Source organism: Alternaria hordeiaustralica (genome assembly GCF_023758085.1).
Source record: "Alternaria hordeiaustralica strain BMP 2776 chromosome Unknown scaffold_9, whole genome shotgun sequence".
NCBI lineage: Eukaryota > Fungi > Ascomycota > Dothideomycetes > Pleosporales > Pleosporaceae > Alternaria > Alternaria hordeiaustralica.
This window is the reverse complement of record NW_026056781.1, coordinates 218,812-232,770: the sequence shown is the minus strand read 5'-3', so window position 1 is coordinate 232,770 and position 13,959 is coordinate 218,812. Positions and strand designations below refer to the sequence as shown.

The following is a 13,959-nucleotide window of genomic DNA, read 5'->3' as shown; positions in this document are numbered from 1 at the left end:
TTAGCAGCTTTCTCGTGCCTAAAGCCTGGGATGCACTATGGCATACACCCGCTCGCAACGTCAACTACACTCAATTTACATCCATGTTTGTACATGCTGGAGCTCTGCATTTTTTCGTCAACATGTATTTCTTGAACAACTTCATGGCACCAGTCGGATACTCGCGACTGTTCGAGGGTAGCCCGTATCATACGTTGTCGTTCTTCCTCTCGGCAGGTGTGCTGTCGGGCTTTGCTCAACACTGGCAGACATGGAGTACCCGCATACCTTTCCATCGACGGCCCATCCCCGAGATCTTCATCAAGTCCGGAGGTGCATCAGGAGCACTTTTTGGAATATTAGGGGTGTTCTGCATGCAATACCCGAACGCTGGAATAGGGATATTGTTCATTCCAGTACACTTCGATGCGCAATATGTACTGCCTGCGATCCTTCTCTTCGATCTCGTTGGCATCATTCGCGGTTACAGCTTCGTGAACTTTGGCCACGCAGTAAGTTCAACGCGCATGACTCCACGGGACTTACTAACATCATTAGGCTCACTTCGCCGGCGGGATGCTTGGCATAGCATATTCATACTTTGATGGTAAAACAAACCTTTGGAAACCGCTAGTGCGCCACTGGAAACGCCGCCTACAGTCCTAGATCGTTGGGGGATTGAAAATCACGAAGGACAAATCAAACGACCAGTTGGAAAGCTGCAAACTTTCAGACAATGTACAACGGCGTCGAAAGTTCTAACAAGCCACATCCACGATGGACACTCCTCTCAGTACATGCATTAGGACAAAGAACACAAACATTATCAAACTCCACATCTGTTCAATGGATGCGCAGTCGTATTTACACCGGAAACATCAGACGATGTATTTCTTTCACGTGGTACAAACCGATGATACTGTGGCCGATAGCTTATAAAAGCAGGAATCTCACAAGCCCATTGTCTTCTCGAAAAAGACATCGCAACCATCAGAGACTCACACGACCATCCGACACCAAAACATGCCTTTCAAGATACCGAATGACGGTGTCACTATTACGGTCAGATCCGACAACGGGCACCTTGTTCCGATCGAGCTCAATGATCACGTACTCAGAAACTGTCCGGTAATCAACGCAATGCCCTCGGGTACCATACTACCAAACGTGCAAGTGAAGCCTTTTCAGGCCGTGACTAGTTATCTGGACGGCGACAATCTCCCGTCGGTCTTCGCCAATCGCGTCGACAGTATTGCGCCTTTGCTCCTCTTTGCTCAAACGTGGGCGCTCGCGGCGCGACTTGGTCTTCCTATCTTGCAGAATGAGCTCATATCGGTTATGACCGATGTTCACGCCAGAGTCATTAACGGGAGCGGAACAGACTCGCATTGGCAGAACACTGCCGATAGGTCTCTCGTCAAAGCTTTCCTGCATCTTCGAGAACAGGTCGGGGCGAATAGTCATGCCGAAAAGTTCCTCATATGCTTCGTCGGCAAAACGGCACCGTTCATCAGCGAACTGGAACAAAATCTCACCCGCGAACATCTCGACCCTGCTATCCGAAACGAAATATTGGAGAAAGCACGATCCTTCGGTCAGGATCCCATTAAACATCAACCACAAATGTTCCGTATCAATCCTCAACAGCCACCAAAATATCGACCCCTTGAGCAAGACTGTAACGACACAGGTATGGCTGATGGGTTTTGGTCACCCTCCGGGTCGTCACGCTCAATTACCAGGGACGACATGTGGAACATGCCTCCACAACACCCTAGATCTCCGAAATTCATGTACCCGCGGCCACGCAGCCCGCTTTCCAATCGATTCGACCACGGCTCAGGTCCACTGGTATGCACACAGCCTGGAGACCCCAGTGATCCAGATCCAGGGTACACATCGCAGGCCGTCAATTTCGATGATCGCAATCTTCCCACTGGCGCTGGTGTTAATGTGATCCGATTGACAGGTCAAGGCCCAGGCGGGCCACGATCGCTACCATCCCCGGCCAATCATCATCATGACACCACATTACCCTACATCATCCAAATCACGCAGCACAACGACAACGCTCATGGAAACGGGAACCACACTCACTATGGCGACAAACACAGTACGACTGCACATGCTCAGGGTGGTAGTAGTGGAGGCTCAAACCGGACTGTACGAGCAGTAGCGGATAGCGGAGAACGGCGCTACAAGCTCATCAGGGAGAGGAAGGGAAAGCAATCCAAATGGTTTTCACTCTTGGCATACGGCAGCAAGTACTATTAAGAGCAGAGTGTGTGTTGCGAATGCCTTTGGTTTTGTTGGTCGACTGGTCGTTCACGTTCGCACATCCCGATGCGTCATTATTATGTAGCTCCAACCAATGACTCGCTCATCAATCAAATCCTCTTGTTACCATGGAACGTTCAATCTTTATGCGCGATACCACACCCCAAAGAACCAACTCCTGACCCTCTCCCTCTTGCTCATCCTGCTTTTCGCACTACCCATCTTCAGCTTTTCGCTTTCCTGACGAATTAGCTCTATGCTATTGACGGTGCGCAAGGCAAGACCACCCAGGCCTTCGATATCCACCTCTTCTTCGCCCTCTTCCGGGAACGCCTCACTGCACACGTTTTCTAGATCGCTCTGACGAGAACAAAATTCAATCCTCGTTCTCTTTCGTCTCTCGACGACGAGACTGTCGATTGCACGGAGAGCTAGGGAAGAGGTAACTTCAGCGTCTTCGATCTCCTCTTCAGTTGTGTTACATCGTGTCTCTGGTCGTGGAAACGAAGGCGCTCTTGCGTGGCAGCGTGTGAGTGGGTATGTAGAGGCGTGAACACGGCTGTGTGCGGAGTCGGTTGGAGATGACATGTCTGCGTGATGTGCGCTTGATCTTTGGATCTTGGAAATCGAAGATGCTCGATAGTAGTTGGAAGCTGATATGGCTGTCGCTTTGATCGAGGCTGAAGATAACCGGTAGTGTGGAGGGCTGAGATTGAGTAGAGTGTAGCAGAGGCAGAAGGGATGTTGAGAGAAGAGAATTAGAATTAAGAGCAAGAGCAGACGACTTATAGCAGATTAAAGAGTCAGAGCCTGTGGCTTCTTTTTCTTTCAAACTATGGGAGCCATGATGATGGTACCTTGGTTTGATGTGTTCCATACATTGGTTCCAAACATGCCATCTCCTATTTCACATTACTCATCCCTCATCTCTCATTGGAAGCGCGAACTTTACGTCAGATGTACCGACTGTACGCCAAAACAGCCACTCGTATGGTACGGGCCTCAAAGCCCGCGTCGCATCTCACCAGATATCGGGAAGTCAAGGTCGGCTCCCGCTAACTGGACGCCAAGAGCCCTAATCTTCTCTTTCAGTTGCTTCTGTAACTGTGCAGGCATGGAAGGCAGCCCACCAAGTTCTTTAACCTTATCTCTAATCTCGGGAGGTAGCAGTGCCAGGTAGTCCATGTCGGGTGAGCTCATCATCTGCCTAAACTTCTCGTCAAACATTCCTTCGAAATCTTCCGCGTTCAGCCCATATGAAGAGCTGCAAAGATGCTCCGTGGGGATATCAGTATAGCCTAGTCCACGTAGCGTCTGACATGCGAGTATCTTCATCTGCTGTTCACATGATGTGCAGTACCAGCGCGACACCTTCTCCACACCGAGCTTCTTTACACATGACTTGTGAAAGTACGTAGTAGTACAGTCGCGATGTGAGCAAACGACAGTGTCCTTCGCGAGTAATCCGCCCTTTGGTGCGGTAGCACGACAGTAGCAAATTCGCTCCGTACCTGAACGCTCGAGTTCGTTGTGCTGGATATCCTGTAACATGACCTGAGTGAGCTCCTCTTTGTTGAATCCGTTCTTTGCATAAAGTCGCTCGAATCGAAGCTCTTGAGCCATTAGTGCTCCAGGATTGAAGCCATTCTTAACGTCGTCGTACTCCTTCTGCAAACGGTCAGGTACGCCATCTGGGCTGCGATTGCGCGCTCGACTAGTAGGGTCTTCCATGAGATAGCTGATCAGGTCATCGTCTACTAGCATCAAGCGGCCCTTGGTCCGATGATCCTTCTCGTACAGTGATAGTAGTTTCTCTCCACGGAGGCGGTTGAAAGGTCCCGTGCTACACAAGTCTAGGCATGGCATCACCAGGTAGCATTGATCTCCCAGAGGATCAACACAGGGACAGTCTATGTCAGAGTCAGTATCTGCTACTAAGTGCCAGTTGCGATGCACTTACGAGGCTCATGGAAGGGACAATCAAGAATGTCATTGTTCTCAAACGAACATGATGTGCTATGTGAACAACCATCCCATGATGGCGGGAACGGATTTGTGAGTTGATCGCTAATAAATTTGCGGGCAAACCTAATCCAGTGCATGTGCTTGCCGTGTTTTGTGATAGGTAGTACAGGTTCAGGCAGAGGTACTGGAGACACTCCCTGAGCGAATGTCGTGTCCGTGGAGATTGGCTCTGATACTACCTCGGTGGAAGCATCGTGATCATTGGCGCTCTCCTTGTACGGTAGCACATCTTGAGAACTATCGTGGTCCTTGTTGTAGAGTATAGTCTCAGGTAGCATGGAAGCAGATTGTGCTAAGACGTCACCCACGTCATAGACGTCTTCAGTGGCTTCGTTCCGGAGATCAGGAAGACTAATAGCTGCCTCCGGTATAGACTGCTTCTTTGCCTTGCGCTTCGCCTCTCGTGCCTTCTTAGCCTTCTTCCTCTGCGAGATTGCGGGATGGCCGTTGGCAGAGTCTTCTGTCCCGGTCGTAAAACTCTCGGGTACTGACATACCCCAAGCCTTTGGAGGCTTCACTGCTGGAGCTGGGGTATAAGGCTCATTTGAAGAGCTCCGCGAGGCTGAGAGGTTTGGGAAGTCGCGCGAATCGGAAAGCCATGGAGTCGGTCCAGGCCGAGGAGCACGAGCCGGAGGCTTACTTGGAATGTTACCCCAAGCGCGCGTCTTTGCTACCGATTTTGTTGGCGTCACTCCATTTGTGACGACTTGCCATCCATCAGGAGCTTGTTGTGACTTCTTGATCCTGCCAGGCACTGTAGTCGGCCCCCGCTCTGGAGCCTTGACGTTGATCACCAGAACCGCAGCCGACTGTCTGTTCAAGGTTGGGGCGGGCGGCAAAGGTAATAGCGGAGTATGATAGGGCTCGATATCTGCATGGTAGAGTCCATCGTCGCCGTTCACGCGCTTGTGGTTGCTCTCAAGATGCCTTCGGTCGGAGATGTCAAGGGTACTAGACCGCGGCGGCGACTGGTCATCGTCCTGATCACTGGATTTCTGTCAGTTTTGAAAATGAATGAGTTGCGCAACGAACTTGGGCAGCGTCTTGTCGCAATTTTGTGGGACTAAAGATGAGGGCAAGGGCAACGAACCTGACCAGTGGAGCAGTCTCATCCGTGGGGGTGATACCGCCACTGAAATCACTCAGACTCGACGCGAACTTCTCCCCAGTTTTCCAGTCCTTTCCAGTATACCTCTCTTCTACAATACCGTACGCGGTCTTACTAGTGTATCGGAGATAGCCTGCTCGTCGCATTCGCACTTCGGCATTGTCTTTCTTGACCAGAACGATGTCCTCCAGAATGGCGTGCTTGAACGTGTCGACGAGGCCTTGGAACAGCTTGAGTTCTTTCCCTTGTAGACCCTTCGTTTTGGTGTTACGCCTGAGTAGCTCGTTGATACGGAAGGTTTCCAAGATGCGGTCCATTTCGGCTTCGAAGTCAACGTTTAAAGACTCGACAGGCGCCTCGGCGAGCTTTCTGATTCCCTTGCGGCCGACTTGCGTGCTGTATACATGGGCGTGGTACTGTGGAGTAGTCAGTAATTTGGACAGAGTAGATACCAAAACAACAGACTCGGCACCTACACGAAGCTGTCGCTCAATCTCCTCGATCTCTTCCGGATTCCGCGGCCCGTCGGCGTCGTTGCTCGTTATGCCCTCAGCTGAATGTACAACAGAGTCGATGTATCTAATCTCCTCCTGCGTAATGACTCTAGATCTACTAGCCGCTCTTGCCAGGCGCTTTGCATCCTTCCGCTCACGCTTTGAGGATGGAGTGTCCTCATCGCCGAGATCTCTCGCTCTTCCACGTTCGTCTAGCTCAGATTCGTCCGGCACGATGTTCCAGTCGATCTCGCCACAACTCTCATAGACGGCTCGTAAGCGCTCGGCAATGTCGTGATGACGCTTGTAGTGTTGCTCATCAATGCCCATGCAGTACTTGCAAGTATGACCGCGAAGTCGCATGAACATAGCCTGGAGAGGTTAGTGCATCGTTCGCCTTGGGTATATCCCATGCAACGAACCTGGTGGAAGCGCACGCATGGCTCGCTGTGCTTGCCGAAACAAGACGCCCTCGCGCCGGGGTGGCTCAACGGACGCTCGCAAAAGCCGCAGTGGTGTCTATTGGATTATCATTAGCGACCGTCTGCTTTGGGTGGTTGCCTTCGGACTGCGTTCCGGTGGCCCAAACAAACAAACACCGGGCTCAGCAACTCACTTGAGCGCCTCGGAATCCTCCCACTTGAAAAGAAGACTGTTGACCATGTTAATTCTGTCTGCGCTTTCGAGATCGATCGCGACCTGGGTAGGCTGATGGCGGGAAGGCAGAGCCGCTAGGATTGGCTGCTTTGAGAGTGTGAGCGAGAAATGCACGGGCGATTGAGAGGATAATTCTGCTTGGACACGGAGTGCAGTAGAGAAGACGCGCAATTGTTTGGGATTGTGCGTGGCAGCGTAGCGGGGCGAGGTGCAATGGCTGTTGACTGGTGTAACAGCGCATCCAGGGTTGCTCCGAGGCTGGCTACGTAATTGTGCGGAAAGAGCGAGTGACTGCGACAACACAACAATGAAAGATTTCTGTAGAGACAGCAACCAACGAGACTTGCGCAAATATCAATTGTGTTCGATCAAAAAGAGTGCCTCCGGGTCGTTGTAAGGATACGACTCGTCGTCGTTGCGGTGAAGAATGCAGTGGACCGACCATCCGCGAGGTTTCGCGTTGTTGCATCATAACGGCCAGGATTAGACAGGATTTTGACACCATACAAACGCGAAGACCACGAATCAAGCACCACTATTAAACATCCGACACAATGCGCGCACCTGCCCAGACATAGGGATAGTTGCGTTGGTACCAGTTGACGCTTCGACACGTTAATCATGTGGTCTCATCTGCAGCCACTGTCGTTCACTTACAAGGTCTTACGCCCAGCGATGCGCGGATGCGTCGCCCACGATCCACCCAGCGTGACGTTGTGTTTACCGTCGAAGAAATCGGCTGCCTACTGTCAGCGATATCATCTCATGATGTGTTGAGGAGCAGAAGCCCGTCGCATCGCATCATACCTGTATAGCCTGGATACAACTCCATCGGCTCGAAGCCGTCATGCTTCTCCAGCACAGTGCTAGTCCACTCCCAAACACCACCCAGGTCAGATTGGCCGCAGAGCTTGTTGCCCTTCTCGACCACTGAGACTGGATGCCAGTGTTTGAAGCCCACATTCGTTCCCTCAAGGTCAACGAAAAGATTGCGTGGGTTGAGACTAGATACTGCGCCAGAGTCGCCGTTTGACAAAGCTCGGGGTGGTGGTGTCTCAAAAACGCCTTCGTTGATCAAATGGCTGCAGACTGTTAGTCAAGAGTCTACGAGGATGGATAACAGGCATCATACCCGTTCACGGCTGGAATCCTGTTTCCAAGCGAGCTCTCAAATTCCGGCTTCATGCTGTCGACATAACTGTAGATGCTTCGTGCTTCTTCCATGGTAGGGATGCGACCGCCCATCCAATGCGCACAACCAGCTAATTCATCGTAGGAGGCGACTACAGGCCATCCCATGACAAATTTCAAGGGAACAGTGCCGTAGACAGTGCGTACAAATTTCCCTCCCGTGATACTCTGAGGTGAGGCATTAACACCTTCATGGTGGCCGTTTACCACGCTGTCTCTCTTTCCAGTGGTCAGGTCCTTGGCGTTTGAGTATGGCTGTTCACACCACGACGCAGGTATGGCTGGATTCGACAAGTTAGCAGACGAGCTCAGACGTTCGATCAATACACGCGACAACTCCCGCCGCAAAGATTACATACCTGTCTTTCCTGTCTTGGACAGATATGTGGCATACTCCCCATTTGTGATTGGCCGAGCCTTTGCGCGGAAGGACTTGACATGTGCTGAGCGGTGAGGCCTCTCGTTATCCCAGCCAAAGTAACGCTTGGTCTCAAAGTCATTCTCTGGGTCTTCGAGACCGATGTCGATGTCCGCTTCGGGGATTGTGAACCACTCGTTAGCGGTTGCTAGGGTCTCAGATTGCGCCGCAAACGCCGAAAAGTCCGGGAGTTTGGTTCCTGGAGGTGGCAAAACCTTGTCACTCTGGATCAGCATATAGAGCAATGTCTCCAGGTGCATGGCTTCATGTTCAAAGCCGATCCACAGTGCTCGCGACACGCGACCGTTCGACTCTGCTTCTCCCGAAGTGTACAGCGCCTCAACCTGTTGTCGCACAGTCTCTTGAAACTTCAGGATTGTCTCCAGTGGGGGCCACGCTTCGGGAACCTCGGAATGAGCATGACATTGAGTTGGGTCTTCAACATCAGGGTCAACACCACGTTCAAAGATCTTCCAGAAGTAGGCGGGGTCTGACGGCTTGCCATCAGTGGCACGGGCGATGTGGATGTCCAAGAATGTAGGAATATGGCCAAGGTAGAAGATGCACTCGTTGCGAAGCTTGATCGGCTTAGATAGTAGCTCTTCTTCGGGTATCATGTCCTTCGTGACCGCGTCCCAGGCCGTCCAAAGCTCACGCCACTCGGTCAAAGATGGCACCGGGTTCGCTGCGTATTCCTCAGGTTTGGTAGGGAAGAACATTGCAGGCTTCGAGACGAAATGCAGGCCGTAGTCGCCCTTCGAGTTTGCCCACACAACATTCTCTGCGAGTTTGGCCAACTCCCAAAGCTCTTTTGCTTCCTCGCGACTGTACTTGTAGGATTCTTCGATACGAACTCTCTCGCCCTGCTTAATATGAACACCGTCGACGAAAGTGTCTTTGCGTGGTGCGACAAAAGCGTGATGTCTTCCAGCCTGTTCGTCGTACTCTCCAATGGCTTCCCAGTCCTGGATGTCGAAAGCTTCCTCGCCCATGAGTGCGTTTGCGTGCTTCAGCCCGTTGAGAATGAACTTGTGTGTTACACCGCTGCGATCGTTGTATGCATGGTAAACACGCTAGTATAGGAATCTGATCAGTGGGTGTTTGCATGCCTGTGGGGACAATAGATTTACCTCGGGATCCTTGCATGAATCGATACCGATAAGCATGGTATCGCCAGTCTGGAGAACCGCACCAAATCCAGCAAGGAATGGCGGTACTTCATGGCGCTTGAAGTTGCCCAAGCTTGAGCCCAGCCAAAGGATTGTTTTCGGTTTCGCTTCGATTTCGGGAGTCTTGAGCCACTCAAGGGCATCATCATAGGTGCCATAGAGGCCAAAGCATTTGACGTGCTTGTACCCTTCTGCGTGCTTGATTAGCGAGTTTCGGCAGTTCGCATTGCCCGGTATTGCGCAATGATAAGGAGATAAGTGTTTGGGCCACTACTATGTTGAGGTGCATGTATGCAGGCTCATGTAGGTCTAAGCCACTTTCACAGGAAACTGATGCAAGCGTGTCGCACTATACAAACCCCACGACTCCCCTCAATGTTAAGCATGATAGAATGAATCCTCACCTGTAGGTATTTCCCCAAATGTTCTCTCCAGCTCCGGCAGGGAAAGGTCGACAGCGTAGTACTCGACGTCTTTGCCAAGACGATCGACGGCTTGCAAGAGTATGTTGACTTTTCTGAGGTTGCTGCAAACACATTAGTATTCACGAAGCACAGGGCTCGTTTCCAATCTCTTGCGAAGTGCGAGCCAGGACCGTACCCGCTCCCCAGTTCCACGACAATGGACCCCGTCGGGATTCGTTCGGCGATTTTCTCCGCATATGTCTCGAGGACTTCAATCTCGGCATTCGTTAGGTAATACCTAACATTGCGAACATTCATCAGCTTGGTGTTCATATAAACCAAGCGTGAAGCTGCTCACTCCTCTTGGTACGTGATCTCTTCGAATAGACGAAGGCCTTTTTGGCTAACAGCAGAGACAAAAGGTTAGCGTGCATCATGGGCTGACTAAATCGTTGCTTACTCGTAAAGCAGCAACGTAGGCAGCTTTTTTTCGCCGCCACTCTCAGGCCGAAGGCCTTTCTTGATATCAGCGAGGATATCCGACTCGGCAGTGTCCGTGCGTATGTCGATTATTTTGGTCGCCATCTCTCTGGGGTGTTTGGTATTGGATGCTGTAGTCAATCGATATGCCCCTCAAGAGCCGGTCTACTAGATACGTCTTATGCCGAGGGTCGCGCGATACTTATACAGCGCGTAAAAGTACGTAATGTGGGTACTCGGACGCTTATGCCGTGCGGTAGCTGACGGTAACTAGAGGGCCGGTAACTGTTCAAACGGAATAGTGTAGAATGCAATGCTCCGTCAGAACGTGTACTGTTTGGCTAGCGGCTGTGGTGGTAATATCACTCGCAAACACGCGACAAATCAGACACGGTTCCTTCTCACGGTCAACGGCGGTGCGAAAAAAAACGCCTGTTCGAGTCGAGCACATCATCGGCAACAACCCCACCGAGGCAATCTACTCTGGTACCAATGCCATCCGGAGGCATGGTAGCTGGAACGTCAAGCATTGCTACGAGACCATAATGATGACGTCAATGTGTGCCGGCTAGGGAAAGGACGGAAGTCCGGGAGCAAAGGCAAAGAAGGTCTCGAAAACCGACGCCAAACCACCGCGTTCAGGAACACGCTGCAGGGCAGGCTAAGGCTGTTCTTCGGTCGCAAACTCTCGCCGACTGTAACATGTTCGTGGATGACCACACTGCCTGCTGCGGGGTCGATGCCTTGCTGCATAAGCGATGCCGTCACAGTGGAGTCGCGAACTTGTTGACACATTACCGTCTGCTCAACCATGGCTGGGCATGGCAACGTGATTGGGAAGGCGGGCGGCTTGTTGGACGCGGTTGGCATTGGCGTAGGCGGCATGGAGAGTGTCAGGTACAAGCGTATCAACCAGCAGAAAATGTTGGCAGCAACAGTGACGACCGTCTGGTGCAGGATCATCACGTGAGCGGCTGTGGGCCTTGGCTCCAGTTGCTGCAAGACTGGGCAATAGGGTTACGATGACGCGAGGTGCAACACCATCGCGGAACAGCAGCGCGCGGAAAAGTCCGCGCGTCAGAAAGCGATCATCTGACTTTGTGCACATTCACCATCAATGCCAGTCATCCATGAATCGTCCGCTACAGGTTGTGCTCAAAAGCCATGATCCGCACGCCAGGCAACAACCTTGATCGTCTGCATACCCGCTGTGACATGACACGCATGTAGGTGCTCTCACTCGCGCGCTGTCCCGCTTTGAGATCAATCACGCTCCCTTTCAATATCCGCTCAGCACTCTACCGCGAAACGATCGCAGGTGCATCTGATGGCTGACTCTGGGTCGTTCTGCGCAAAAGCGCCAATGCTTGTTCTCTAGGCGCATTCGTCTTGCTCCTTACTCACCAGTCTGCCAATATCCAACGTCTCTTTCAAGATGAGGGCTGCCGACGAATTCAAGCAAACACAACTCGCATGGGACTCCCCTTTCATGTGTGTATACGGTCTGTCATACTATCTCACCGATGCTGAGTCGCCTCGAACGACGCTACGCTCCTAGCACAGAAGCACATCGTGGCTTCCCCCTTGCATAGGGCATCACAATACCACGGCCGAACAAACGAAGGGCATCCGCTAGAGCCGTACCTGATCCCATCATCACCGCCTATCTCCGCATGCCTTTTGAAACGTCTCAAGTACCCAGTTCACACGAATGCTTACGAAGTCTCAATGCATCTGACACGGTCATCGGACCTGGGCCGAAGACGTTTTCACCAAGGGCGGCGAAGCAGGAATCTTGCAAACCATCGCGCCCCGCATGAATGTCGTGCTTCATGGGTCTGGCGGCCTGAGCGGCTTGAGCAGCCCATGATAGAAGGGCCCAGCACAGAGCTTGGCTGCGGCAAGCCTCCCGACACCCCTTGGTGGCCCTTCCAAGGTTGCAATTGTCTCCGGGCAGATGGCTTTGTCGCAGTCTGGTTACGACTCTTATTGCTCCGTGATGGCTACGAGATGGGCGTCTGGCCGCCAACCGCGCTGACCCTCGAGTCGGGCGTTACGCCACTGCTGTTCCCGAGCCTTGCTTGTACTTGTTGTTTCCGTTATTCGCGACAGCGTTCATATTGTATGGAATAAGCCCGCGCTAAAGGTGATTAGTCTCTATTGAACCTAGACGTTGCGGTCTGCTGAGTTCGCCCGCGATCACATAAGTATCTTAATTAGACGAAGTGGAAGCCCTGCATTTACAACGTCTCCTATTTCATGTGCTGGACATCAGCTGTGGCCCGATCTATTGCTCACTAAGCTTGCAAAAAAAGCGACTACTGTACCACTCGCAACATGGGCCCCTCTCAGCTGTGGGTCACCCCCGTTACCAACAGCTTCTTCCCTACAAACGAGCTTCCCACATGGAATGCCGATCTTTCGAAACTGCAGTCTGAGAAGGAAATCCTGGAGGATGGACTCGCCAACTGTGTTACCTATCTACAGGTTCTACGTAAGAAGCAAGCTCGAACAGAACGCCGGCTCGTCACAGATCCCTCACTACCACGGAAGAAGAGGAAGAGGTTCCAGCAGGTTAAACGTGAATTGGAGAAAGAAATAAAGCACCGAGAGCAGGATGAACAGGCTTTTCTCAGCAACCTCCAGGCCTGCAAAGCAAATATTTACATCGCCGAGACGGTCTCTCTGCCATCTACAGCCATGTCCTCAACGCTACCAGACTTTGGCTCGATCTCGACAGGATGCTCGTACCCAAGAGACTTGGAATCGGCGCCTACAGAAACGAGTTGGAACGGTTGGACGGATGAGTCGGTCCTCTCGCCATTTCAGAGAGAAAGCATCAGCCCCTTTTTCACCTTCGATGTCGCCCCGGACGAGCATCTCGAGGCCAGAAGTACCGACGGAACGATATCGGATGACTATAAACAACCACTCGATGCCCAGCATACCCGAAAGATCATCCCTTTACAACGTGCATCATCCAACACGCCGACACATCTCCTGCTGAGCCCCGAGGCTCCGATATTCCGCCCTCAGTCCACATATACGAACCAGGAAGGGAGTGTAGCTACACGACTAGCCGGAATCAACCTCCCTTCGGCGATGGTAGTCACAACGTCAAGTATGGTGGTGCTGGAGCTTATGGACAGATGCCTTGTCAGTTATGTGGCCATGGGCCAAGCACGACGGCAGAGTTCACTTGGGAACATAGAAGATCACTTGGGTAGCCTGCGTTTGGCCAAGTCCAGCTCGGACGCAACTGTCACGGGTGGCAAGCTCAAGCATAGAAGAGGGTCCCTATGATGAGAACACGCTGGCAGGTTAGGCAGGTTCCATAACACCCCACGGCACATAATACTATTGGCAGGGTCCCACACTCATTGGTGCGGTCAGCAGTATATATAATTGGGTCCACACATTTCCGTCACGTTCGATCGCTTCCGATGGCGCCTTTCTTGAGCGCGGCAGCAGGCACGGTTGGCGAATGTGGGTTCATCGGAGCAAAAGCTGTTCAGGGAAGATGCAAGATAGGGCGTTTGGGCGGGAGAAAAGGATGTAGCTACAGGCTGTTGATGTTTACAATGTGAAATACAAGAACTGGTTGCTTGCGCTTGTCATCTGGCCTCGGCCCATCGCTGCCGTATTTGGTGAAGCGGGCTGCCCCACACTGTGCCGTCATCACAGCGCACCCGTGTTTGCGCGACTTGCAGACAACCGAACCACCTCTCCCCTCAGATCCACGTTCAACATCTGCACG

The 13,959-nt window shown here is 52.1% G+C and overlaps 4 protein-coding genes across 4 annotated transcripts; 2 read left to right on the top strand and 2 right to left on the bottom strand.

Moving 5' to 3' along the window:
* Positions 1-1,002: 1,002 nt before the first annotated feature.
* On the top strand, positions 1,003-2,253 carry J4E84_005311 (uncharacterized protein; the record flags this gene model as incomplete). The annotated part of the gene is made up of 1 exon (XM_049387908.1): positions 1,003-2,253. One exon carries the CDS (start codon positions 1,003-1,005, stop codon positions 2,251-2,253), a length of 1,251 nt encoding a protein of 416 aa, XP_049244148.1.
* Positions 2,254-3,258: 1,005 nt separating this feature from the next.
* Positions 3,259-6,252, bottom strand: J4E84_005310 (uncharacterized protein; the record flags this gene model as incomplete). The annotated part of the gene is made up of 3 exons (XM_049387907.1): positions 3,259-4,099; positions 4,345-5,268; positions 5,372-6,252. 3 exons carry the CDS (start codon positions 6,250-6,252, stop codon positions 3,259-3,261), a joined length of 2,646 nt encoding a protein of 881 aa, XP_049244147.1.
* Positions 6,253-7,303: 1,051 nt separating this feature from the next.
* Positions 7,304-10,307, bottom strand: J4E84_005309 (uncharacterized protein; the record flags this gene model as incomplete). Its single annotated transcript, XM_049387906.1, has 8 exons — positions 7,304-7,622; positions 7,673-8,012; positions 8,091-9,222; positions 9,280-9,509; positions 9,723-9,844; positions 9,919-10,020; positions 10,081-10,125; positions 10,183-10,307. 8 exons carry the CDS (start codon positions 10,305-10,307, stop codon positions 7,304-7,306), a joined length of 2,415 nt encoding a protein of 804 aa, XP_049244146.1.
* Positions 10,308-12,539: 2,232 nt separating this feature from the next.
* On the top strand, positions 12,540-13,505 carry J4E84_005308 (uncharacterized protein; the record flags this gene model as incomplete). The annotated part of the gene is made up of 1 exon (XM_049387905.1): positions 12,540-13,505. The coding sequence occupies one exon, from the start codon at positions 12,540-12,542 to the stop codon at positions 13,503-13,505; it is 966 nt and encodes a 321-aa protein (XP_049244145.1).
* Between the last annotated feature and the right edge of the window lie 454 nt (positions 13,506-13,959).